Source organism: Gorilla gorilla, chromosome 14 (genome assembly GCF_029281585.2).
Source record: "Gorilla gorilla gorilla isolate KB3781 chromosome 14, NHGRI_mGorGor1-v2.1_pri, whole genome shotgun sequence".
Classification (NCBI taxonomy): Eukaryota; Metazoa; Chordata; class Mammalia; order Primates; family Hominidae; genus Gorilla; species Gorilla gorilla.
The window spans coordinates 67,084,118-67,110,405 of NC_073238.2; the positions used below are offsets into that span (position 1 = coordinate 67,084,118).

The 26,288-nt window shown below is 36.3% G+C and overlaps 1 protein-coding gene across 6 annotated transcripts in view; it reads left to right on the plus strand.

The window, feature by feature from the left end:
- The window catches only part of SUGT1 (SGT1 homolog, MIS12 kinetochore complex assembly cochaperone), a 35,526-nt gene extending 9,709 nt beyond the window's left edge, over window positions 1-25,817 (plus strand). For all 6 annotated transcript variants that reach the window (XM_004054562.4, XM_055359931.1, XM_055359932.1 and 3 more), the window contains 8 exons: window positions 384-437; window positions 831-847; window positions 1,771-1,793; window positions 3,372-3,468; window positions 4,548-4,655; window positions 13,989-14,079; window positions 17,734-17,915; window positions 25,467-25,817. In XM_004054562.4, coding sequence (XP_004054610.1) covers window positions 384-437; window positions 831-847; window positions 1,771-1,793; window positions 3,372-3,468; window positions 4,548-4,655; window positions 13,989-14,079; window positions 17,734-17,915; window positions 25,467-25,568 — 674 coding nt within the window. In that variant the 3' untranslated portion in view covers window positions 25,569-25,817. The remainder of the gene's footprint in view (window positions 1-383; window positions 438-830; window positions 848-1,770; window positions 1,794-3,371; window positions 3,469-4,547; window positions 4,656-13,988; window positions 14,080-17,733; window positions 17,916-25,466) is intronic.
- The last annotated feature ends 471 nt before the right edge of the window (window positions 25,818-26,288 follow it).

The following is a 26,288-nucleotide window of genomic DNA, read 5'->3' on the forward strand; positions in this document are numbered from 1 at the left end:
TTACCAAGCCTCCTCCCCACCCTAACTGATGGCATATTGGGAGTCTGATTTACATCTGATTTTGTTCTGTGTGTGAGGAAGCTTCTCTAAGAGCAGCGGAATTGGGGGAAATGCAGATTATTTGTATCTGTGAAATTAAGGTTGACTGTAGTTAAAATTTTTAAAAAATCAAAATGTTTCATGATTAACAACTAAATGTTAAACTATTGGTATATTTATAACTATAGTAGAGTTGGTGATAAGGTCTGTTAAGACAGGTTTTATTCGCTGCCAACTCCCCAGTGCCTAGAACACTGCCTGGGATGTAGTAGGTATTCAGTAAGTATTTGTTGATTTATAGGTTGTGCAGATGAGTGATGTTATAGTCAGTTTTTTCTTTCTAGGTGCAGATGCTAATTTCAGTGTCTGGATTAAAAGGTGTCAAGAAGCTCAGAATGGTATGTGGGTCTCCCTTGGTATTTGTTTCAATTTAAAAAGAAGTAAACATCTGAAATTTTTTTGGTTTAAACAAATTTGTTTTTATCTTTATAATTTCTTTTAAATAGTATACGTTTCCTTAGATGTGGACTTCCAAAGATACACTGGTTTTTGCATAGCTTCTTATGTTGAAAGGGGGATTTGGGTGGATTTGCTTGTATGGTATATCAGTAAGAAATTATTAAGGAGTCTAAAATGAATTCAGGATGCAAAATGAAACCACTTTTCTTTAGTTGAAAGGTACGGAGAATTTGCTTGCTTAATCAGTATGTTTGTGCTATAGAAATCATACAAATAACTTCGCTTAAAAATGCACTGTTCCCTGAAAATGTTTCCTTTTTATGTTTTAATAGGCTCAGAATCTGAGGTGGTAAGTCCAAAGTTTTCATTCTTCATGTTTTTTTTATTTTAAATTTCAAATACCAAATATATTTGAGACAAGACTCAGGATGAGCTGTCTGATATTTAAATATTAAGCAATTCCATTTAAGTGCTGGTTCCTCTAGGCACTGAAATAAAATCATTTTTTGATAAATATAGAAGTTTCCAGTCATGAAAATTATTGGCCTATTTTAATGAATTTAGTGTGTGGTTAAAGTTGATTTCGTGTGTTTTAGTATGGTCATGATGATCATTTATCTTTTCGTTACTAAAACCTTATTGCATTTATTTAGGTTCAACAGTTTGAATCACTTGGAGGGCTTTTTATGATAGGCTAAGACAAAAGTTAAAGAAAATTGGAAATTGACAGGGTCTTTTGCTCTGTCATGCAGGCTGGAGTGCAGTGGTGCCATCATAGTGCACTTGAGCTTCAAACTCCTGGGCTCAAGCAATCTTCCCACCTCAGCCTCCCAAGTAGCTGGGACTACAGGTGTACACCACCAAGCCTGGCTAATTACTCTGTTTCTTTAAAACGATTTTTAAAACAATGTTATTTTAGTTTAGGAAGTTGCTGAATCTTAGAACTGGCCATTTTATATAAGCAACCTTTTCTAATCATGCCTTTAGAAGTTTTCTGTTATTTAAAGTTCTGTTATTTTAGAGCAAAAATCTTTTATGAAATTCAATCTAAGATTTTTTAAATGCTGAGCATTCTAATTTTTTTCCGAAAACTAGTGGTATTTAACAATTACAGTTACTATGTCTTTGAAGAAAATTTTCATGTAGTTATTTTATATCAAAATAACTGCAGTGTTGGGTAAATTAATAATACATGCATTTTAATATACAGTTGCTAAACTGACTTGTAAAAATCTTTCTCTTTCAACTTGCCAAAATCAATCTGCATCCCAGTGGACTCATCAGTCAAAAATCAAGTGAGTGTTTCTTTTTCATAAAGCAATGCATGATAAATGTGCCTAAAGAGGAAGAAACCCTGTAGTTTAATAGTAAGCAAATTCTTACCATGTGATTTTTAAGTTTTTGTTTGTTTTCTAAAATTGTGTAATAGCTTTATGTAAAACCAATTTTAAGGCTGTTTAAGGATTAATATTTGTACTTCAGTTAAATTCAAATCATTTCTCATCTTTAGAGTTGCTTCACTTGGTTTCATATTATGTTACCTTTCCATATGTTAAGGAGAGTCTCTTCCAGTTAAGTTTATGTTACTACACAGGTAAACAAGTTAGTAGTAGATCTAACAGAATTGTAACTTACCCTGCCTTTTATATTTGGAGCAAATTTTTCATAGGAACATTCTGTATGCGTTGAAAGTTAATATTGCTGAGGGCAGCAATTATAATAATGAATAAGCAACTAGCAAGTCTTTGACTTTTAATTATTCATTAGCCTGTGTACAGCTTGTATTCTTAGGACCGTAACAGAAACACAAGCCGTTGATCTGGAGCTTTGCATCCTTACTGAATTGCAAAGGGAAACCGAGACTCTTAAAGTTCATTTCTTTAATCAAGGTGGTTTTGGATATAATTACCTAAAATGGCCTGGAAAAGTTAAAAACAATCTATTCATGGTAGTTGTGGGGAGATACAGGATGAAACTCCAAGTACCTAGTAGATAAGGAACTTTGACTTGCCCTGGTGGCAGCAGCAGGGGTAGGGCACATAACCATGAAATAATAATTAAGGTGTTCAGAGCATAAAATAATCCAACATCTAACTTAATATACGTGTGCCAGACACTGTGCTTGGTCCTAGGGATATAATAGCGACAGGATAAACAGCTCTGCCCTCAGAGAGCTTTTAATCTAGCCTAATTTGAAAGTGAGGATTCCTACGTTTCTAGAGCTTTCAGTACGAAAGATGCACATAATTAGAATCTAGACCCATTAGTCTTTCCATGTATCTTGAAATTGAAGGAAAGTGTTGTATATGATGTTGTGCCTGACACAGTTAAACTTCATATGATTTTAATTTTAGTTCATTTGCCCCTGTTTTGTGTGCTCAAGTCTATCTGCTTCCAACATCAGTTTTGAGAGCTTGGAGTGTTGACTCAGGCTTATTGCTTCACCTTTCTGAGCTTAAGTTTTATCATCTGTAAAATAGGGATTTAAGTGTTTATCTTTAGTATATGGATGAAAGAGAGTATAAAAACTCTATTGATGGCATATAAATATTAGCTTGTTTAAAATAAATGACATCTTTAATATTTATATTAGTTTAAGCACAACAGTGCTAGAGATGAGTCAGAACCCAGAAAATCATGCAGGTATTTAAGTCTACTGGAAAGGTGTGAGCATCATTTACCTTACCATTTTTTTCCATTAGTACAGAGCATAAAAAACTAGTTATATAAAGTTGTTTCTGTGAATCAGTAGTTGCTTTGCTGTTTTCTTCCTCCAGGTGGAGCTCTTGTTGTTTATCAGACTAGTTTTTGTTTTGACAATAGCTTTAAGAAAATTAGAAGAGTTACCTAAGTTTCTTTTTTTTTTGTAATAGGTATGACTGGTATCAAACAGAATCTCAAGTAGTCATTACACTTATGATCAAGAATGTTCAGAAGAATGATGTAAATGTGGAATTTTCAGAAAAAGAGGTCAGTAGACTGAATCATTTTTCAATGTTGATTACTATTATTTGCAAATTTAGTATATTGCAGAATAATCGATAACAGTTTATCAGATAAATGCTATTTCTTCCTGAGATGATGTGGAAAATGTTGAATAAAATCTGAAGCCATTGCTTTGAGGTAAGAATATGTATGTTGGTAAATTATAGCTGGATGTGCATTTTTTTCTTTAGATTTGAAATTTAAAGCAGAATTTGGTTATATTAGTAAGATAATGTGATTTGGTTATACTTGTGTGGTGTACTTCATGAAAAAGATCTAGTTAGTTTTGTGATCATACATGTCTTAGAATTGACTAGCCATGTTAAACGAGTATGACTTTTTTTGTTGTTGTTTTTTGAGACAGAGTCTCGCTCTTGTGTAGGCTGGAGTGCAGTGGCGCAATTTCGGCTCACTGCAGCCTCCTCCTCCTGGGTTCAAACAATTCTCCTGCCTCAGCCTCCTGAGTAGTTGGGACTACAGGCACATGCCACCATGCCTGGCTAATTTTTGTAGAAACGGGGTTTCACCATGTTGGCCAGGCTGTTGTCGAACTCCTGACCTCAAGTGATCTACCCATCTCGGCCTCCCAAAGTGCTGGGATTAGAGGCATGCACCACCGTGCCCAGCCTCTTGAGTATGACTTTTAACAACTTGATTTCTTAGCATTTAGTAGAGAACCTTATAATAGATTATTTAAAAGAGGTAGTGATAGAACTGTATGTTTTGCACATGGATCACTTTTTGTTATATATCATTTTGCTTTTGTATGTTTTCTTGAAATCTAAATATCAAATAGGTGTGATTAAATATATGACAAATATTATGAAACTTATTCTTTTCTGCTGTTTAATGATGTCTATAAGAATTCATGTCAAGGATACCAGATGGAAAAAAAAAGGTTCTTAAATCTTTGAGAACCTTTTGAGGTTCTTAAATCTAAAATTCCATATATAATGTTTAAAATAATTTGTAACATTATTGAAGATTTGTCATTATTTTGTCTAGGTTTTTTACCCTCCATTATATACATTTACAAAATGTGATGCTAATTTTGTGTTCATTAGTTGTCTGCTTTGGTTAAACTTCCTTCTGGAGAGGATTACAATTTGAAACTGGAACTTCTTCATCCTATAATACCAGAACAGAGCACGTTTAAAGTACTTTCAACAAAGGTAAGACCATTGAAAAGGTTTGTTACTAGTAATATTTTCAGAATTATAGAAATACTGGTGAACTAATCACCCATGTGTTTATAAGCTTGTAGATTCTTTCAGCCCTTTATCTTTAACAGGGACAAGAAAATAAGAATGATAACTTTTGAGTATAAGGGTTATTTTACCTCTCAAATTCTAGTACAGTAAAGTATAAAAATCCACTTAGAGTGTGTGGCATTTGTGTACTTACTAAGACAGATATAATGTTTTTCAATAAAGGGGTTTTTTTAAAAAGATACAATAATCAGCCTGTCTTTAAGATTTGATACTGACAATGTCTCTTCCCTTGAACTTGTCAGTTTTGTCTGTTTTGATGTACAAATACTTTTGTCACCCTACCTCATGCAGTTAAAAATACAAACTACTGTAAAGATGAATCTGCCTTTTGTTTTTTTTTGTTGTTGTTGTTGAGACGGAGTCTTGCTTTTTCGCCCAGGCTGGAGTGCAGTGGCGCGATCTCGGCTCACTGCAACCTCTGCCTCCTGGATCCAAGTGATTCTCCTGCTTCAGCCTCCCAAGTAGCTGGGACTACAGGCATGCACCACAACGCCCTGCTAAATTTTTGTATTTTTAGTAAAGATGGGGTTTCACCATATTGGCCAGGCAGGTCTCCAACTCCTGACTTTTTTTTTAAACTGAATTTTAGATTACTCTATTATGAGGGAACAATGAGTAAATTATAGTTTGAGTAATTTTTAGATTCCTTTATAGTTTCTAAAAGTAGAGATATACAATAGAATTAATATTCAGAGAGTATCACTCAAAAGATGTAGATAATAGTGTAATTTGGTAGGAAAAAAACTGAAAATTTAAAAATCTGACTCTGGATCTTTGCTTGCCCTGTGTATTTAGTCTAGGCACAAAATGACTATAAGACTGAATTTTCAGCACCTTTGAAGGGAGGGCTGTGGACCAAATGAACTCTGGAGTCCTTTCAGCTGTAGAATTGTGTGAAGGTATATGATAAATGAGTTAGTGGGAATAAATGATGTAGGTAGGCTATTTCCATTACTACTTTTTTTTTTTTTTCCTTGTTTTTGAGACGTAGTCTAGCTCTGTTGCCAGGGTGGAGTGCAGTGCTGTGATCTCAGCTCACTGCAACCTCCGCCTTCTTGAATCAGGTTCAAGTGATTCTCCTGCCTCAGCCTCCTGAGTAGCTGGGATTACAGTCACGTACTGCCACGCCCAGCTAATTTTTGTATTTTTGTAGAGATGGGGTTTCACCATATTGGCCAGGATGGTCTTGATCTCCTGACCACGTGATCTGCCCACCTTGGCCTCCCAAACTGCTGGGATTACAGGTGTGAGCCACTGCACCTGGCCTATTACTCCTTTTTTTATACACAGGTCCTGCAGCATACTGTGTTAGTATTTATTAGGTTGAAGCTCTAAGGACATGTGAAGTTTCCTGTTGTGGAACAGGATCGGGGTTGGCCTGTGTTGTGAAGAATGATAATTGGGCCTGCAGAAAGGACACAGCTGCAGAGGGTTGGAGAAGAAAGTGTAAAGTGAAGTAGTTTTTTGCATCCAGTTAAAAAGGATCTGCCTACTTATTTGAAGATTGTCAAGAACAAAGCTGGTTAATTATGAGGCAGATTTTTGAAATAGCTGCTTGGGACAATAGAAAGTGAGGAAAAGGGATGAAATCTTACCAGGATTTTGGTCTCTCACTGGTCCTATCCACATAGTATAGAATTTGTTTAATAAAAGAATTTTTAGTAATCAAGCACAAAATAGGTAGATTTGAGAGGGATATAGTTCATAAAATAATGAATTTGACTTTTTTTGGTATATGTCTATTGAGATTGCTAATGCAAGTGAGCTGAGATCACTCCGTTGCACTCCAGCCTGGGCAACAGAGTGAGACTCTGTCTCAAAAAAAAAAAAAAAAAGATTGTTAGTGCATGTCCATTTGGAGTTATTTAAATTGAGTGTGAATTAATGATAAATGACTTAAGAACTTGTATTACTGAGCCACCTCCTATAGTGGAAGAATATCATGTGTGGTAAATACATAGATGTGTGGCTAGAGTTGAGGATGTAATTAAGCACTCTTATCTCAATTCTTTTTTCTCTTTTGAGTCTTGGATTTGTTAATTTTAACCATTCTTCAACATACTACTATGTTCTCAGTTTGCCTTTTCTGACCCTTCCTCTTTAAATGCTAAGTGACGACTTTTCTTCCTTATATAGTACTTTATGTATACATTTCATGTCCCTCGTTTCTGTGTAAGTCTTTGAGGATAAGAAGCATGTTTTATTTGTATCTTTGTATGTGCCCCAGTTAGGGTCCCCAGATAAAGTTACAAGATGCTCATTTAAGTTTCTATTTAAGATAAACAATGAATAATTTTTTATTATGTAAATACGTTTCATGCTATAATTTTATTTGCTAAACTTGGCAGCCCTCACCACATACATTGCACAGTGGGTGCTTAGTTCAGTGAATGAATTAAAATTGGATTTTGGTTTTAGTCCCATGACATTGGCAGAGAATGTTTATTCTTAGTTTTGCAGGTGGAAAAACAATCATGTTAATGGAGTTTAAATACGTTCCCCAAGTTTACCTAGTTAACTAAATTCTTCAGCCTGGCCTAGGAGACATAGATACACTTCTGATTGCCAACCAAACTAGTGCATCTTTGCTTAGGTTTTTCTAAGTTTTGAATTGGAGAACTTAGATTCTAAGGATGTGTCCTAAAGAATTATTATTTTTCTTGTCCTGACCCTGGAATCTCTGTATTTTATATACCATATATATATATGTGCACACACATAATCTTGTTAGATTACTAACTCTTAAACTATTTGGGGGGAAGCAAATTGAAAGAAGTTTTCTTAATTATGTCTTAAGGGAAATAAATGATAAAATCTTTGAATTTCCTTTTTCATACAGTAGAGGGAGACAATATTAAAATACTGAAAATAAAATCTCTGGGTTACTGAGGCTTACTTCGTGGACACTTAAGAGACAACAGTACTAAAATAATTTGCTTTTCATGTATTCAGATATCTTGATTGTTGAGATATCTTGGACCTTTGTGAATTGAGAAAGGATGCATTTTGCAGAGAAGAATCTGCTTGATAGTAGAGATTCTGTAAAATTTGCAGCTTAAAAGGGTGATTTCTTTGCTTTTGGGAGTTCTCTTTTCTTTCCCACCTTCAAGATTGAATGAATGTTGCATATCCATGTATAGCCAGTGGTTAAATATTATTTATTTGAGTGATATGGAATTTGTGATGAAAGTAGTAAGAGGTAAAACCCTGAAATTAATGAAGTAGCATTTGTTAACTATTTTACAGTGTAGTATCCAATATGTTTTTCCAAGCCAGGATTCATATTTTTTCAGTATCTCTGATAGTTATTGCTACTTTTTACTGAATATCAGCTTTAATGTCAGCCTATTAATTTTTTAGAAATTAAGAAACTATATGTCTTTCATCTTGTTAATTTCATGACACTGTTCTCTGGTCACAGTCTCAGAATTGTGACTTTAGTGGCACCCATATTGTGAAATATTCATTTTAAAAATTAATTTTCATTCCCTGTAAGATTTAGAATTCACAAGTCGGGCATGGTGGGTCATGCCTGTAATCCCAACACTTTGGTAGGCCAAGGCGGGCGGATCACTTGAGGTCAAGAGTTCGAGAACAGCCTGGTCAACTTGGTGAAACCCTGTCTCTACTAAAAATACAAAAAATGAACTGGGCGTGGTGGCAGGTGCCTGTAGTCCCAGCTACTCGGGAGACTGAGTCAGGAGAATCGCTTGAACCTGGGAGGCGGAGGTTGCAGTGAGCCGAGATCATGTCGCGCCACTGCACTCCCGCCTGGGTGACTGAGTGAGACTCCGTCTCCAAAAGAAAAAAAAGAATTAGAATTCTCAGTCTTTTGGGGTGAATTTGCCATTGTGGAAATGTTCTTGTATTCTTAAGTCATAGTTAAGTCATAGTAATTTTGCTGATTATACAATATAAAATACGAAGGCCTGGAATTGTGAGAAATAAAAATGTCTGTCTTAGAAACAAAATAGCCTCCTTTTCTCTTCTCCCACTTTGAGAAGTTTTAGAGCATATCCCATTGCTTAATGTTCATAGAAGAATATATGTATGTTAAATTAAAATTCTGGTGATAATGTAATGGAATGGGGTATCTGGGTATGATGCTTCCTTCTGCTTGTCTGAATACATAGATATGAGAGTTATTAAAATTATTGTTTTCTTTTGCTTTTTTAATACAGTGGTGGTGATAATAGTGAGATTTGTTTTCTTTTTTAACTGAATTAGTTTAAAAAAAGATCACAAATTGTAGATCTTGGAATGTATTCTTATCTTTTCATATATTTTGTAATGTATATTTATATATTTTTAAAAGAAGAATTTTACTCTACATAATTTTTAAACAGCTACATTTTGTTGATATTTTTATCACATCCTTACATATTCAAAAGCAAATTATTTCGGCATATGCGTGTACTGTAGCTTATTTAGCCAGTCCCATTTTGTTTGACCTGTGGAGAATAAGAATAGGTGTTTTGACTGTTTTATCACATTCCAGGCACTGTACTATGAATTATCTCATGTAATTCTCATAGTTACTGCATGGTGTAGGTATTTTTATCCCTAGTTTACAGGTAGAGAAACTTAACCCAGAGATGTTCAATAATTTGCCCAGGTTTTTTAGCTGAGGATATTGATAATAGCATTCTGTTGTTATTTGCCAGACATGGTTCTTTATTCTTTTCATACATAATGTCATTTAATCTTCTTGAGAACCCTAAATGAGTCAGGGCCTACTGTTCTCATTTTATAGGAGAAACTGAGGCTCGCTGAGATTGAGTTGCTTGCTTATGGTCATATATCTAACCAATGGCACCTATTTGTGACTCTTTTAACTATACAACTGATTGTTTTTGTCTTATTCTCAACCCCTGGTTATTTCTCAGGAAATAAGTTAAAATTCTAGCTGAAAAATGCACTTACAGCAAATTATTTCATATCTTGGCTCCCTCATCTCTAAAATATGGATAACAATCTTTTTTAATAGGGTGATTCCATTAAGTAAGATGATATATGTGTGAAGCATGTAGCATGCAGGATATGTAATAAGAGCTCAATAAATGTTACAGTACCTTTCTTACTGTTTTATTTTAGTTATTTCGATTTTTATTCGGGCTGTAAACTCAGCAAATGCGTTATCATAGAAAATCTGGAAAAGATAAAGGAGTTTAGGAAGTAATCACTCAGACTCACCACTCAGATGACATTCTAGCATGTTTCCTTTCAGATAACCTGATATTTCCTGATACATAGGTCAGTCACTACACCTGACACATACTGGAATCTTTTTGTTTATGGGAATGTCTCTCCTGATTAATTACTTTAAGAAGAACAGAGGCTGTGTCCTTATGTACCAGCACTGTTTCTGGCACAGAGTAGGTACTCAGCAAATATTTGAAATGAGCTGTTAGAAGTTTGGAGAAGACCTTCAATCTTCTCCATTCATTGCCATTTATTTGCATTTAAAAAATGATTATAGAAATATTTTAGTGTAAAATCAAGGTAGATGTATTAGTCTGGGCTCGAAGGCAGCTATTTTCAGACAAAGGAATTTGATGTAGCAATTAAATGTGAAAAGAGCTTAGTAAGAGTATGTTGGGAAGGCTGTATTCTGAAGATTAGGGGAACAATTATTTAATGAGTACAGTCTTGAAGTGTATGGTTCTTAAAAGTTTGCCAATAAATTGCCCCAGCTCTTTAGTCTCTGGGAAAGATCCTTTCATGTCAGTCTGTAGTAGTAGGTGGGATCTTACTTACCACTTAAGATGGTGGTGTCTGGATATCATGATGGCTTAAGCGTAATGCCATCTCTTTAAATCTGAAATTTCTTTCATTGGAAAGAATTAAACTCTCTGCTATGCAGAGGAGACTTCAGAAGTGGATGGTAGTACCTATACTGTTGAGAGCTAATGATCCAGCACATTAGGGATTCTTAGTGTAATCTGTGAATGCTCTTTTGGGATATTAGCAACTTGAGAGCCTTCCCTGTACATATGAGAGCAACATTCAAGCAAACTACCAAAGTTTTAAGTTACTTTTAAAGTTTTTTTGACTTAAATGAAAATAGAATGGTATGTTAATGGTTGCAGTAAAAACCTCTGAAATTGGACTGGTGCTAATTCTAGAACTATCTGCCAGAATCATGAAGACTTAAAACTTCATTTTTAAAAGCATGTACAAACATTGAAAGTGAATTAAATGTAAAAAGGATTTCATAGGACATTAGTCCCTCCCTTCTTTTACTTTTTTTTTTTTTTTTTGTGGGGAGAAGATAGGGTCTCACTCTGTTGCCCATGCTGGAGTGCAGTGGAGTGATCATGGCCCACTGTGGCCTCAACCTCTTGGGCTCACGTGATCCTCCCACTTCAGCCTCCCAGAGTGCCAGGATTACACGTGTGAGCCAACACACCTGGCCCCTTTTACCTTTTTTAAAAAGCTACTTTAAGTGGTTTATTACATGCAGCAATATATTTTAATGAATGGATTAAGTATAATTTCAAGTTGAGGTCAGATTGTCTCAGCTGAAGCAGGTTGTTACTAAGAGCTTTGCCTTTTGCTTTATAAAGTCCTCTTTGTTCATACTGCACAGTTACTCAGGTTATAGTGGCTTTCAGTAGATGCGAATGCTACTCTGTGCTGCTCTTCAGGTGAAACAAGGAACTTTTTATAGACAGTATGTTCATAGTTACAGGAACATGAAGTGTGAATATAGGGTGGCCTGTGGCCAAGTTTAATGTGATGTACACAGTACTTTCCAGGCCCTCATTTTTTAGATGAGTTGAAAATTAAAGAAGATGCAATTTTAATTTTTCAGATAATATTAACAGTTCTTTTCAGTAACTATTGCTGTGTCATTGCCATCTATTTGATTTATGTCCCTTTTGATAAATATCGTAGCAGTGACAACTTAAAGTAACCAGAATATAGAAAATATTGGTGGTATATTACTTTATAAAAAATTAATTGTAGTTCACTTTAGGGAATTCTAGAGATTCTTAAGAAATATGTTTTTTATATATGTAGAGTTTAAACATGTAAATTACACCAAAGATACTATACTTTTTTTTTTTTTTTTTTGGACAGAGTCTCGCTCTGTTGCCCAGGCTGAAGTGCAGTGGCACGATCTTGGCTCACTGCAGCCTCCGCCTCCCAGATTCAAGCAATTCTGTCTCAGACTCCCGAGTAGCTGAGACTGCAGTCACATGCCACTATGCCTGGCTATTTTTTGTATTTTTAGTAGAGACAGGGTTTTGCCGTGTTGGCCGGGCTGGTCTTGAACTCCTGACCTCAGGTGATCTGCCTGCCTCGGCCTCCTAAGGTGCTGGGGTTACTACTCTTTGCCCTTATCCCAGTGACGTTTGTTTCATATTTTTCTCTTATTATGAAAACAGTTGTTTATTACATTTCTTTGCTCCTAAAGAAAATAAAAATAAACGCTTGAGACCAGATACCCCACATACGTATACCATCATTTTATCTCTGATTAAAAATATTGGCAGTTTTTCCCTATGTTAGCGCTTGTTAAGGTATTTTAAGGTGCAAATTTTGAAGGTCCTTTTTGCTAAATGCATTTGGTATAAAGATGACCTGGAATTGCTAGTTTAATGAGTCATCTGATAAAAGATAAAAGAACCAAAGGGTGAATAGACTTCTTTTTTTTAAGTCTGCCTTTTGATTTTTTAATCACATTTACAAAAGTAGTGATCATTTTCATAGGAAAAAAACATGAGAATATAAAATTCTAATTCAATTGCTCATTTAAACTGTTTTATATAATGTTTATTATAGTGCTTACTTTAATATTTGCACTAAAAATGCTGATATTAGCCTGTTAAAATAGAGGTGAGAGCATTATTTGAATAAAGAAAACGAAAGGTAGATAAAATGCTATGTGATTGTGTGTGTTGGGGGTAAGGATAGACTCAGAGGCCTAGCCTTAATTAGATAGTAAAAGATGCTATTAGGATACTATTAACTTTTCATTTTAATAAGTGAACTTAGTCTTCTCGGTAAGTAAGTGAACTTAGTCTTCTCAGTACTCCCCGATGCAGTGTCCTTTCATACCCATGCTCCAGTTAGGCCATTCCCTGTGCTCTGGAGACCTACCCCTTCACTCTTGCAAATGCTTCTACCCTTCAGAGCCCTTCAAGATGTATAAAGCGTTTCCCCTTCACAGTCAGGTGTGCTCTCTCCTGAGCTTTTAGAACATTTACTTATTTAGAACTTCAGTAACTTTCTTAAAGTATCTCACATACTTCCAAATGGTCGAGGATGTGTCTTTAATATTTTAAAAATCCACCTGGGCATGGTGGCTCGTGCCTGTAATCCTAGCACTTTGGGAGGCTGAGGTGGGAGAATGGCTTGAGGCCAGGAGTCTGAGACCAGCCTGGGCAACCTAGTGAGACTCTGTCTCTATAAAAAATTTTAAAAACATTAGCCAGGAGTGGTGACACTTGTCTGTAGTCCCAGCTACTTGGGAAGCTGAGGCTGGAGGATCACTTGAGCCCAGGAGTTCAAGGCTAGAGTGAGCTATGATCCTTCTACTGCACTCCAGTCTGGGAGACAGAGCAAGACCCTGTCTCTAAAAATAAAACAAAAATCTCCCACAGCCTTGAAGACTGTACTATCTCATAGTAGGTGCTTAGTAATTATTTGTTGAATGAATGATTGCCTGAATGTTAACATGAGTTGTATTGTGTTTATACAGTGAAATAAGTTTCTCCACTGTAAAACAGGTTAATGCACATGTAAATGCAGTAATTCTTTTAGAATCAGATTTCTCTGTTGTGGCATTATTGACATTTTGGGGAATTGCCCAGTACATTGTAGGATGTTTAGTAGCAACCGTGGTCTCTACTCAATAGATGTCATTATCACCTCTTCCCTCACTGCAGTATGACAACCCACAATGTCTCCAGACATGGCTAAATATCCCCTGGGTGGCAGAATCATCCCTGGTTCAGAACATTGCTTTGGATGAAAAAAAGCATATGTATTTCAAGTCTCTTCTTGATTATAGCTTATATATAGTGTGTATGTTGTTTTTTTCAAGGGTGAATTTTGAGTGTAGAAACAAAATTGTTTCATAGTTTTTCAAATTTAACCTTGTATAATTTAAGGAAACTGTCAAAGATACTATTCTTAACAAAACTTTGATGACTTAAGAAAACTGCATTTTTTACTGTTTTGTGTATTTTACATCGAGTAATGGAGTTTATTTGGTGTTTCCTCCAGATTGAAATTAAACTGAAAAAGCCAGAGGCTGTGAGATGGGAAAAGCTAGAGGGGCAAGGAGATGTGCCTACGCCAAAACAATTCGTAGCAGGTTTGTTTTCTGGCCTTGATGAGCTTTATATTCATATTGTGTTGTGTAATTGAAGTTAAATAGTAATGAACATTCTTTTTACTTTCATTATTTATGTTCTCAAGATAAGATACATTGAGTATAATAAGGTTGCTCCGTAATGAATATAAAGTAGCCTTTCTGTGAAAGTTCTGACTTCTCAAATTCTAAGAATACAAATGAATGGCAGCAAAATCCTAGAGGGAGTTGGGATTTATTGTTTACCATGTAAAGTTTATGACATCAGTTGGAGGGTGTTTAGTTTTGTGTGTTGGCCCTTCCTGTTGTTTCTTTTTGGGTTGTAAGTTGGTTTACTCGGTGGATATATTTCCCCTTCTTCCCTCTCCCTCTCTTAATTCCTTTCTTTTCCTTCTACTGATACTGTCATCTAATTGCCTGGAATTTGCAGGGCTTTACAGGGTAAGGTATCTACCCCATTTCTTATTGCTAATTTAGAGATGGACGCAAACAGGTGGTAAATGCCAAAGGAAAGTCTAGGAGAAGAGTAGAAAACCAGGCTTCATTGTATATATAACCCTGTAAGAAACAGAACTTGTGTTGAGGTCAATTTTAAGTATGTGCAAAAACTAGGTAAGAATTTTTCTAGTGGACTAATTCACAGCACACTCAGAACTACAACCTAAGATTATATTTCATAGCAATAGCTTCATTAATGAGTGGAGGGAAATTTCTTTTTATTGGAAGTAATGGTCTGATTTAATGACTGAAACAAGCTAACATGTGTCTCAGCTTTTTCTGATTTTGACTGCTTTCTTCTGTAATAGAAAACACATTTCCTTGTGGCACCTTTTAGAAAACACTGAGTTATTCAACAGATCATTTGTGTGTGTTTGTGTGTGTATGTATAGTTATTTCTTAAGAAATAATTTTGGATGTTTAGAAATTTCAAAAATAAGAGATTCTCATATAGCTTTCACCAAGTTTCCCCCATTGATAGTGTCTTAACTAGTCCAATGATTACCTCTTAAGTAGTCTATGGTATAATTTTCAAAATCAGGGTATTAACACCAACAGATACTTTTTAAGGACTGAAGTATATCTAGTTGGTATTTAAGTTATTTAAGCATCTGCTTCACACTTTATTTGAAAGATGTATGTGTTTCTTTTAGGACTGACTCCAATAGATTTTGAGGCTGAGGTTTATATGTAGCTGAAAGCTTTAAAAAATATATAATTACTTTAAATGTAGTATCTTACTTAATTCTAACAGCCCTGCATAACAGGCAGCCCCTTAGTATTCCTCCCATTTTGCAGGCTCAGAAAGGTTAAGCTCAAGATTATCCCTCAGTTCTCATTGTCTAGGACTAAAATCTAGGTCTTCTCAGTTGGGTCCAGTTATTCTGTTAACCCATTGTCTACTTGTTGCATACTGCTTGTTGTTGCATTTTCTAACAATGGAAACAGTCTTTGCCGACATGAGTATCTATGTAGTTATTTGATATTATAGTGAATGAGCAGGGAGGTTAGATTACTCATCTCTCAGTAGTTCATCTGCCGGCTCTGGGTGTTGAAAATTTTTCTGAGATTAAAGATCAAGTCTTTTTAGTGTTATAGTTACCATGTTTTTTCTAAACTCAACACCTTAGATATTCAAGATGATACTCTTCCTGTCCTGTTTTTGTAAGAAATTAATATACTTGTCAGATTCCTGTGTATTGCAAGCTGGAGACTGTAGATAAGGGCAAGTCACTAAACCTATCTGACCCAGCTTGCTTATCTACAAAATAGAGATTAAAACCTCTGTTCTTATCCTTCCTGGGAGTCAGCATTAGGATTAATTAAATCCATATTTCCCAGGCTCTTAACTTACCATGGCATGCATTTTTTGTTTTATCTGGCTACTAGTGAAAATATACAAAGATAGAAGGATATCTAATAGAAGGAAGGTGGATAGGATTTTCAAAACAATATATTTGGCCCTGAAAAAAAACTATGTGTTGGTGTTGTGTGTGTTGTTTTGAGGAGGAATGGGCAGGGAGAAAGTCGGTTTACAAGTGAAGAGAAGGTGTAGAAAAACAGTGGATGTTAGTTTCTCAGCTATTTTGACAAAAGGGATGTAGAGAGCAGTATTGGGAGGAACATTTAGATTAGTACTAATGTGTCCTAATACATACTGATGGGGAAATTTTGAATTGGGTTTTTTGAAAACTGTAGCTGTTTTGTCCAACACAGTAGCTGCTAGCCACATGTTACCTGTTGAGCACTTGAAATATGACTAGTCTGCATTGAGATGATGTGCTATGTGAAATATATGCTACAGTTTGAAGAGTTAGTATGAAAAAAAGAATATAAAATATCTTCATTTTTTTGTTGTTTTTTTTTTTTTTTTTTTTTAAGAGAGAGTCTTGCTGTGTCGCCCAGGCTGGAATGCAGTGGCACTGTCATGGCTCAGTGTAGCCTCAACCTCCTGGACTCAAGCAGTCCTCCTACCCCAACCTTCCGAGTAGCTGGTACTGCAGGCATGTGCCACCACGCCCAGCTAATTATTATTTTTTTTTTTTCATAGAGATGGGCTCTCACTATGTTGCCCAGGCTGGTCTCACACTTCTGGCCTCAAGCAATCCTCCTACTTGGCCTCCCAAAGTGCTGGGATTATAGGCGTGAGCCCCCATGCCCGGCCTCTGTTGGTTTCAAGTCAATATGATACTATATTTGATATATCAGGTTAAATAAAATGTATTATTAAACTGCATTTCACCTGATTCTTTTTAGTAATGTAGTTACTAGGAATTTTTAAATTATATATGTGACTCACATTTGAGGCTGTCATTATATTTTCATTGGATAGTGAACAGAGCTTCTCCTATAGCTACTAGGTTGTCTAGTTATTTTCTAATTATTTGTGTGCCAAGATCTTGATGCCTTTGGTCTTTGGAGCAATCTTGGCAGTACCCCGAGCCCCTGGGCCAGTAGCCTCTCTCACTGCAAGCAGCTCTGTTTACTCCAGTGTTCCCTGCAAATACTATTATTTGCTAGGTGTATGGGATGTGGGCATTGAACTTTAGATCATCAAGTGTAGTACTTTAAACATTTAGAAATTACTTATTGTTATTGCCTATTAAAATAATCTTACTTTTTTGATGTGGGGAGAGTATGGAGTGGCATGGATGATTATTTATATTTTCAGGCTATTTATACTCTGAAAGATACTAAGTACTTTAGAAAAAGTCACATTTGTAACATTTATTAAAATCTTAGTTACAAAAGATTTCTTAGGCATCCTTTAAAAAATTTTATTTTTAGAATTGTTCGTACTGTCTCTGCAACTTTTCTGAAAACATAAAAGTTCTGTATACTTTTCATCTAGTTTCTGTTATCAACATGAAGAATCTGCTTTTAATCTAATTTTGTATAGCATATCAAAAGTTTACACTTTATTGAGTTATGTTGCTCAAAAGAAATCCCCAGATTTTACATTATGGTAACTGACTCAGTTTTTAGAAATGTGAATTTTGTTATTGACCTATATACGGGAAAGACAGTTATTGCATACCTGAAATTCAGTAACCTAAACTGTTTGCTAAGATGTTGCATATACATGGTCACAAAGTTTACATATTCTCGACATAATTGAAACATGTTGATTAATTACTTCTGCCTTTTTTTACTTCATAGATGTAAAGAACCTATATCCATCATCATCTCCTCATACAAGAAATTGGGATAAATTGGTTGGTGAGATCAGAGAAGAAGAAAAGAATGAAAAGTTGGAGGGAGATGCAGCTTTAAACAGATTATTTCAGCAGATCTATTCAGATGGTTCTGATGAAGTGAAACGTGCCATGAACAAATCCTTTGTAAGAATATAAACTTAAAGAAATATATATGGGAGCAAATTTTACATATTTTAAACGAGAAAATTGGTAATGTGAGACCAAATTGCGTGTACTATAGCTGGGAGAACTTTTTGAATAAGGTCTGTCTGAACGTTTCTTTTTGCTCTAAGAGTAATTTTTGAGGAAGTTGAAAACTTATGGAAGAGATGAGAAACAAGTGGTTTATCCTAAGTAGGTATTTTTTATCAGTGAGTTAGATTGATATGGAGTCATCTTACTTGGATTTATCCCAGTAGCTGAGTGAACTTCTGTTGTTTCCCTTCTAGACTCATATGTAGCCTCAATGTTAGAGATGAAGAATATAGATAAGAAACTTTTCAGAATAGTGTTTGCAAGTAGAAGGTGCACGTTATTCATTGGTTTAACAACTCTCTTGATTAAGAAAATTCAGGCTTGTCAGGGCAGCATAAATACCTAAATTAGACCTCAAAATTTTAGTAATAATTCGTCATTGTATATTTAGCTTGCAGTTGTAATCATGTGACTTTTATTAATACCAGTAGCTCTGGAAATATGACTCTTTTAAGACATATTTACAGTAGAAAGTTAAAATTAGTATTTTAATTTAATATTTAGTTAACGTGGTTGAGGCTTAGGTATTTCACACTTAAGAAATATGTGGTAATTGGTCATGATTGTGCTTTTCACAGTTTATTTATTTAGAGACAAGGTCTCACTCTGTTGCCCAGGCTTGAGTACAGTGGCGTGATCTCGGCTCACTGCAGTCTCTGTCTGCCAGGCTCAAGTGATTCTCCTACCTCAGCCTCTGCAGTAGCTGGGACTATAGACATGCACCACCACGCCTGGCTACTTTATTTCTTGTAGAGGTGGGGTTGCGCCACGTTGCCCAGGCTGGTCTCGAACTCCTGGCTTCAAGCAATCTAGCCGCCTCAGCCTCCCAAAGTGCTGGGATTACAGGCGTGAGGCACCTCAACCAGCCTCACTATTGATTAAAAAAATTTTTTTCATCACTTTTGGGAGACTGAGGTGGGAGGATCACTTGAGCTAAAGATCTTGAGATCAGCCTGGGCAACATAGAGACCCTATCTCTACAAAAAAAAAAAAATTAGCTAGGCCTGGTGGCATGTGTCTGTGGTCTCAGCTACTTGGGAAGGTGAGGTGGGAGGATCTTTTGAGCCTGGGTGGTCAAGGTTGCAGTGAGCTGTTTTTTTGTGCCACTGAACTACAGCTTGGGCAACAGAGACCCTGTCTCAAAAAAAAAAAAAAAAAAAAAGTCTTCATTAAACTTTTAGTTTTGAGATAATTGTAGATTGACATGCAATCCTAAGAAATGAGATTCTTTGTACCTTTTACAAAGTTTCCACTGATGGAAACATTTTGCCAAAACTATGCTACAACGTCACAACCATGATATTGACAGTTAAGATAGGGAACCTTTAATCCCAGTGCTTTGGGAGTCTGAGGCCACAGGATCCCTTGAGGCTAGACCAGCCTGGACAATATGGTAAGTTCTGGTCTCTACAAGAAATTTACAAGCTACCTTGGCATGATGTTATGCCCCTGTCAGCTCAGGCGTCTACGGCAGGAGTATTGTTTGAGCCCAGGAGTTCAAGATTGCAGTGAGCTATGATCGTGCCACTACACTTAGCTTGGGCAGCAAAGTGAGACCCTATCTCTTAAAAAAAAAAAAAAAAAAAGGGAGATAGAACATTTTCATGGATTCCAAGGATCCCTTATGTTGCTGTCTTATGGCCATACTCACTAACCCCACCCCCACCCTTCCATGATCCCTGGTGATCACAAATCTGGCAATCTTTGTCAGATATGTAGTTTACACATATTTTCTCCCAGTATGTAGTTTTCATTTTCTTAATAGGGTCTTTCATTGAGCCAAAATATTTCATTTTGATTAAGTCTAATTTACCACTTTTTATGGATCATGCTTTTAGTTTCAGGTCTTATTAACTCTTTGCCTAGTCCTAGATCTCAAAGACTCTCTCCTATTTAAAAAATAAATAAAAGTAATATTGTTTTACATATTACATTTATTTTTTATTTAGAGACAGGGTCTCATTCTGTCACCCAGGCTGAAGTACAGTGGCACAGTCACAGTTCACTGTAACCTCAAAGTCCTGGGCTCAAGTGATCCTCACGCCTCAGCCTCCCAAGTAGATGGGACTACACATCCATGCTGCCATGCCTGGCTAATTTTTAAAATTTTTTGTAGAGGTGGGGTGTCTCCGTATTGCTTAGGGTGGTCTCGAACTTCTGACCTCAAGCAGTCCTTTGGCCTTGGCTTCCTGAAGTGCTAGAGTTACAGGCGTGAGCCACAGCACCTGGCCTACATATTACATTTAAGTCTGTGATGCATTTTGAATTTTTATGTCAAGTGTGAGATTTAACTTGAGATTCCTTTTTGTGGGGTGGATAGTATGTTCAGGTGTTCTGGCACCTATCTTTTCTCATTGAATTGCTTTTGCACCTTTCTTAAAAATCAGTTGAGCATATTTGTGTGAGTCTATTTCTAAGTTCCCCATTGTGTTAGATTGAGCTGTATGTGATCTATATGTATGTTCCTCTGTCAGTCCCACTGTCTTGAGCTGTAGCTCTTTAAGTCTGAAATTGGGCAGACTCATTCCTCCTACTTTATCCTTTATTTTCACAATTGTTTTTAGATATTCTAACTCATTTGTCTTTCCATGTAAATTTTAAAATAAAGTGATTATATATAATTTTGGTGTTCATTACTAGAATCTAGACATACAGTTAATTTTATGTTTATCTTGTATTCTGTGACATTGCTGGACTCAGTTCTAGGAGTATTTTTGGATAGACTGTCATTTTTTTAATGTGGACAATCATCTTCAAATATGGAGGTTTTATTTATCTGCAGATACGGAGAGTTTTATTTCTCCCTTTTCTATCTGTATGCCTTTTATCTCCTTTTCTTGCTATATTTCACTGCCTGCAATTTCCGCACTGTGTTGAATAAGAGTGAGAGTGGACATCCTTGCCTTGTTTCCCATTTCAAGGGAAAAGTATCTGTTGTTTCATCATTAAGTATAATGTTAACTGTAAATTTTTGGTAGATGATCTTTGTCAAGTTATGAAAGTTCTGTTGTATTCCTATTTTTCTGAAATTCTTTATCATTAACTTTCAATATTAACTTTTTGTCAGATGTTTTGTCTGTGTTGATTGATAGGATTATATGATTTTTCTTCCTTAGCCTGTTAATATGGTGATTTTATATGATTAATATGATTGATTTTCAAGTATTGAGACAGTCTTGCATGAGCCCTACTTTGTCGTATAGTGTATCTCTTAATTCTGTCTTCTAACGTTTTGTTATGGGTTATTGTGTCTATACTCATGAGGAATATGAGTCTAATTTTCTTTTTGTACTATCTTTGGTTTGGCATCAGAGTAATACTTCATAAAATGAATTAGGAAGCATTTCATCCTCTTCTGTTTTTTAAAAGATATTGTGTATAATTGGTGTTAACTTTTCTTAAGTATTTGGTAGAACTCGCTAGTGAAACAGTCTGGGCCTGGAGATTTCTTTATTAGGAGATTTACAGTTATGAATTTAGTTAACCTAAAAGTTTTTACAGGACTGTTCCAATTATCTATTTCATATGGGTGACTTGTGGTTTGTTTCTGATAAATTGATCCATTTTGTCCAAGTTGTCAGTGTTCGTATAGTCCCTTATTCTTTTTGTTTTTTGTCTTTTGTTTCTGAGATGGCATTTTTCTGTCGCCCACGCTAGAGTGTAGTAGTGTGATCATAGCTCACTGCAGCCTCAACTTCCCAGGCTCAAGTGATCCTCTCATCTCAGCCTCTCCAGTAGCTGGGACTACAGGCATGTGCCGTCATGTCCAACTAATTTATTTTAATTTTACTTTATTTTATTTTATTTTGTAGAGATGGAGTTTTGCCATGTTGCCCAGTCTGGTCTGTAACTCCTGAGCTCAAGCGATCCGCCCACCTTGGCCTCCCAAAGTGCTAGGATTACAGGAGTGAGCCCCCACGCCCGGCCTCCCTACTCTTTTGATGTCTGCAGGGTTTATAGTGATATCTTTTTACCATTCTTATAATAGTAATTTGTGTCTTTTCTCTTTTTTCTTTGTCAGCCTTGCTAGAGGTTTAAAGGACACCTTATCTAGCATATGCTTACCCATTAGCTAGATTTGCTTATGTTACTGAATTTTTTCTTCCAAAGAATTAGCTCTTTGTTTCATTTTTTCCTCTATTTTTTTGTTCTACATTTTTTTATTCATTTCTATTTTTATTTTTATTTTCTTCCTTCTGCTTGCTTTAAGGTGCATTTTGTTCTTATTTTTCTAGGTTCTTAAGATGTACATTTATCTATTATCTATTTCTATCTATTCACTCATTTTTGAGACAGGGTCTCCCTCTGTCGCCCAGGGGGGAGTGCAGTGGTGCGATCGTGGCTCAGTGCAGCCTTGACCTCCTGGGCTCGAGTAATCCTCCTGAGTAGCTGGGATCACAGGCATGCGCCACCATTCTCAGTTAATTTTTTAAAATTTTTTGTAGAGACGAGGCCTCCCCCTATTGCCCAGGCTGGTCTTGAACTCTTGAACTCAAGCAGTCCTCCCACGTTGACCTCCCAAAGTGCTGAGATTACAGGCATGAGCCACCATGCCTGGCCTGTTGTCTGAAAGTTTTCTGTTTTCCTAGGCAGCGTCCTTCCCTGATCTCTTGGCAAGAGAGAGCAGGGGTTTGTTGGGACTTTTTTTTTTCCCTTGTTTGTGCACCTTGGTGTTTCCAGCTTCTTCAGCTCCAAGTCTAGGATATATGAGGCAAAAAGAAAACCCAGAATTTGCCACCACGTCATTTCTTGAGTCCCAAGGTCCCTGGTAGGTCTATCTTCACTTTACCTTTTGGTGTCTTTTTTTTTTTTTTTTTCTAGTCAGGGTCTTGCTCTATTGCTCCGGCTGGAATACAGAGGTGCGATCATGAATCACTGCAGCCTTGAACTCCTGAGCTCAAGTGATCCTCCCACCTGAGCCTCCTAAGTAGCTGGCACTATAGGTGTGCACCACCACACCTGGCTATTTTTCTTCTTCTTCTTCTTTTTTTTTTTTTTTTGTAGAGATAAGGTCTCCTATGTTGCCCAGGCTGTTCTTGAACTCTTGGACTTAAGCAGTCCTCCTGCCTTGTCCTCCCAAAGTACTGGGATTATAGGTGTGAGCCACTGCACCTGGCCCCTTTTAGAGTCTTTTTACCTCTTTCATATGTAGCATCTAGGGTGTTTAGATTTACTACTGGGAAGAATAGGAAAAGTACATCTACTTGGTCTTCCCAGGAGAAGTCATTCTCACTTTTTACTTTTAAAAGTGTGGTAGACAAAATTAGCAGTATGTCAGATCAAAGATGTCAAGTCAAATCAAATCAAAGATCAAAGATAGAATCTGAACATATAGAAACTTTGACAATTATAACCAAATTGTGTATACCCATAAAATAAGCCATCTGTGCAGCAACATTGATCTGGAATATACCAGGGGCTTCTGTCCTTGTGAGAATATGAAAGAAAGTAGACTTTGTTCTCTATAATCTCCTTATCTAATTGGGACAAAAGACCAAGATATACAAAATAATCAAAGGGAAATGCTAAATTGCCATGCAGTCTATTAGGAGAGATGTGGGGGTGGGGCGATAAGTGTCATCAGCAAATATGGTCAGATTGTAAACCAGATCCACAACTGAAGGTCCTCTTGGGGTAGTTTGTGTTTGTCTGTTTATTTGAGAGAGAGTTTCACTCTGTCACTCAGGCTGGAATGCAGTGGCGCTGTCTCAGCTCATTGCAACCTCTGCCTGCCAGGTTCAAGTGATTCTCGTGACTCAGCCTCTAGAGTAGCTGGGACTACGGGCGCATGCCACTACGCCTGGCTAATTTTTGTAGTTTTAGTAGAGATGGGGTTTCACCACGTTGGCCAGGCTCGTCTTGAACTCCTGACCTCAGGTGATCTGCCCGCCTCAGCCTCCCAAAATGCTGGAATTACAGGCGTGAGCCACTACGCCCGGCCTTGGGGTAGTTTATTATACAGACTTGTCAAATGTAATTCAGTCATTTTATTTAAAGCCCACTGTGTGCTAGGCCACTGTGCTTAGAACTACGATATGAATATTAGTAAAATGTACTCCTTGCCCTCAATGAGCTGTCAGCATTAGTTGAAGTCAAGGGTGGAAAGCAGATCTAAGAAGATAGAACCTTAAATTGCAACAATGCACTGTGACACATGTTATGTAAATGGTAATTAGGCTCACACAGAAGACAAATTTACAGGAATAGAGAAATAAGAGGTCAGAGAAAGCCACATAGAGGTGGTGACATTTCATGTTTGGAAGATGACTAAGGACACAAAAATCACTGCCATGCAAAAAAGCCCATGTAAGGGAGCTCGGTAGAGCGTGTCGGACATGGGGTTACATTGAGGTTCCAATGTGTAGGATATGTAACTGTATGCATTGGCCACTAACACAGTTGTTTATTTTTAAATGTTTATATTTTAATAATTCGCTCTATTCTTTGATGTGGTTCAAATCCATTGATTTTTATCATGTTAAAATAAGAAATATCCAGATGGGGTCGGGCGCGGTGGCTCATGCCTGTAATCCCAGCACTTTGGGAGGCCAAGGCGGGCAGATCACCTGAGGGTCGGGAGTTCGAGACCAGCCTGACCAATATGGAGAAACCCTGTCTCTACTAAAAATACAAAATTAGCCGGTCATGGTGGTGCATGCCTGTAATCCCAGCTACTCGGGAGGCTGAGGCAGGAGAAGCGCTTGAACCTGGGAGGCAGAGGTTGCGGTGAGCCCAGATTGTGCCATTGCACTCCAGCCTGTTCAATGAGTGAACTCTGTCTCAAAAAAAAAAAAAAAAAGAAATGTCCGGATGGTTTTTTAAAATATATTAATGAATATGCTTGGGTTGTTGGTAGGTGGTATATTCAGTAGATGGTAAATAAATGACCAATTCTTCAGTGAGACACTGACTTTCTATACCTGCATTTATGTACCTTGATTTTTTAAAATTTTTGGATAAACTTGCATGTGTTTGGCACAAAGAGAGCACAAAATAGAGGCCCTTCAAGTTCTCTTCAGCTGGTACAAGAAGAGATTATTTTGACTGGTCTTTACGGTCTTCAGCAAAAGAGATTATAATAATCATTTTTTTTGGGAGCTAATAATATTTTCAATTGAAGGTAGTTTTTCCGCATGCACATCTATGCTCATTAGCAAAGGATGTAGTGCACCTCCCTGACTACTTTAGGATTTCCTTTTCAGATTTTATGGAACTTGTTAACCTCTGGAATGCCTAAGTTTAAATAAAAATATTGTTTTGAGTTTATATTGAGCTATATATTTTATCTGTATAATCTATTATATATGTATTGCATAGAGTTTATATTGAGCTGTATATAATAGCCAATATTTGGGGCTCTATGCTTGGAACATTTTAAGAAAAATATTCTATTTTGATTATATGGTCCAGGAATTAATCTATTTTTATTTTTCATTGCAGATGGAGTCGGGTGGTACAGTTTTGAGTACCAACTGGTCTGATGTAGGTAAAAGGAAAGTTGAAATCAATCCTCCTGATGATATGGAATGGAAAAAGTACTAAATAAATTAATTTGCTCTCATCGTATTGTGTATATTCACCTAATGCCCATTGTGTATTGATATTGCATTCTTGAATTTTGAACACTGAATATCTTTTTGAAAGATTATACCTCTTTACCTCTTTGTGCTTTAGAAATTATTTTCCTTCAAGTGTTCAAGTCTAATGAAGAATGGAGATAACATTTTATCACTTCTGTCCTTAAAGATTTCAGACATGGTGAAACTGAATAAAGTGTGTCATTTGCTCCTAGATAGATTCATTCTATCTAGTTGTGGGGATGGAGAAATCTTTAATGGTGTATTTTCGGTTATTGCCTTATTTTTGATGCAGTATTCTGTCAGTAATTTATTAGACCTGGCAGCTTTGGGTGAGCTTAGATTTTTCACCTTCAGTGTTACATTGTGTTTGCTTTTAAAAACTGCTTTTGAATGGAGTTGTAAATACAATTTTTCTATGAAGATGTTTGGTTTATTTACCTTTTTCTTAAGTTTTTAATGAGAACTTTGAGAAATTATCACAGGGAATTCCCATGTAGTTCTTTTAATGGGAAGAATTTGTAATTTTAATTGCACTGAGATATTTTGGTCGTTACCTTGCAAGTTTCTGTATGAAACATAGATACCTGAGTTTTAACACACTGCAAGTTTATGCTAAGGATAATCTGTGAAGGTGGGGCAAAGAAGGTTCTAGGAAAGCCCAACTCCACTTGCTTCTTTTATC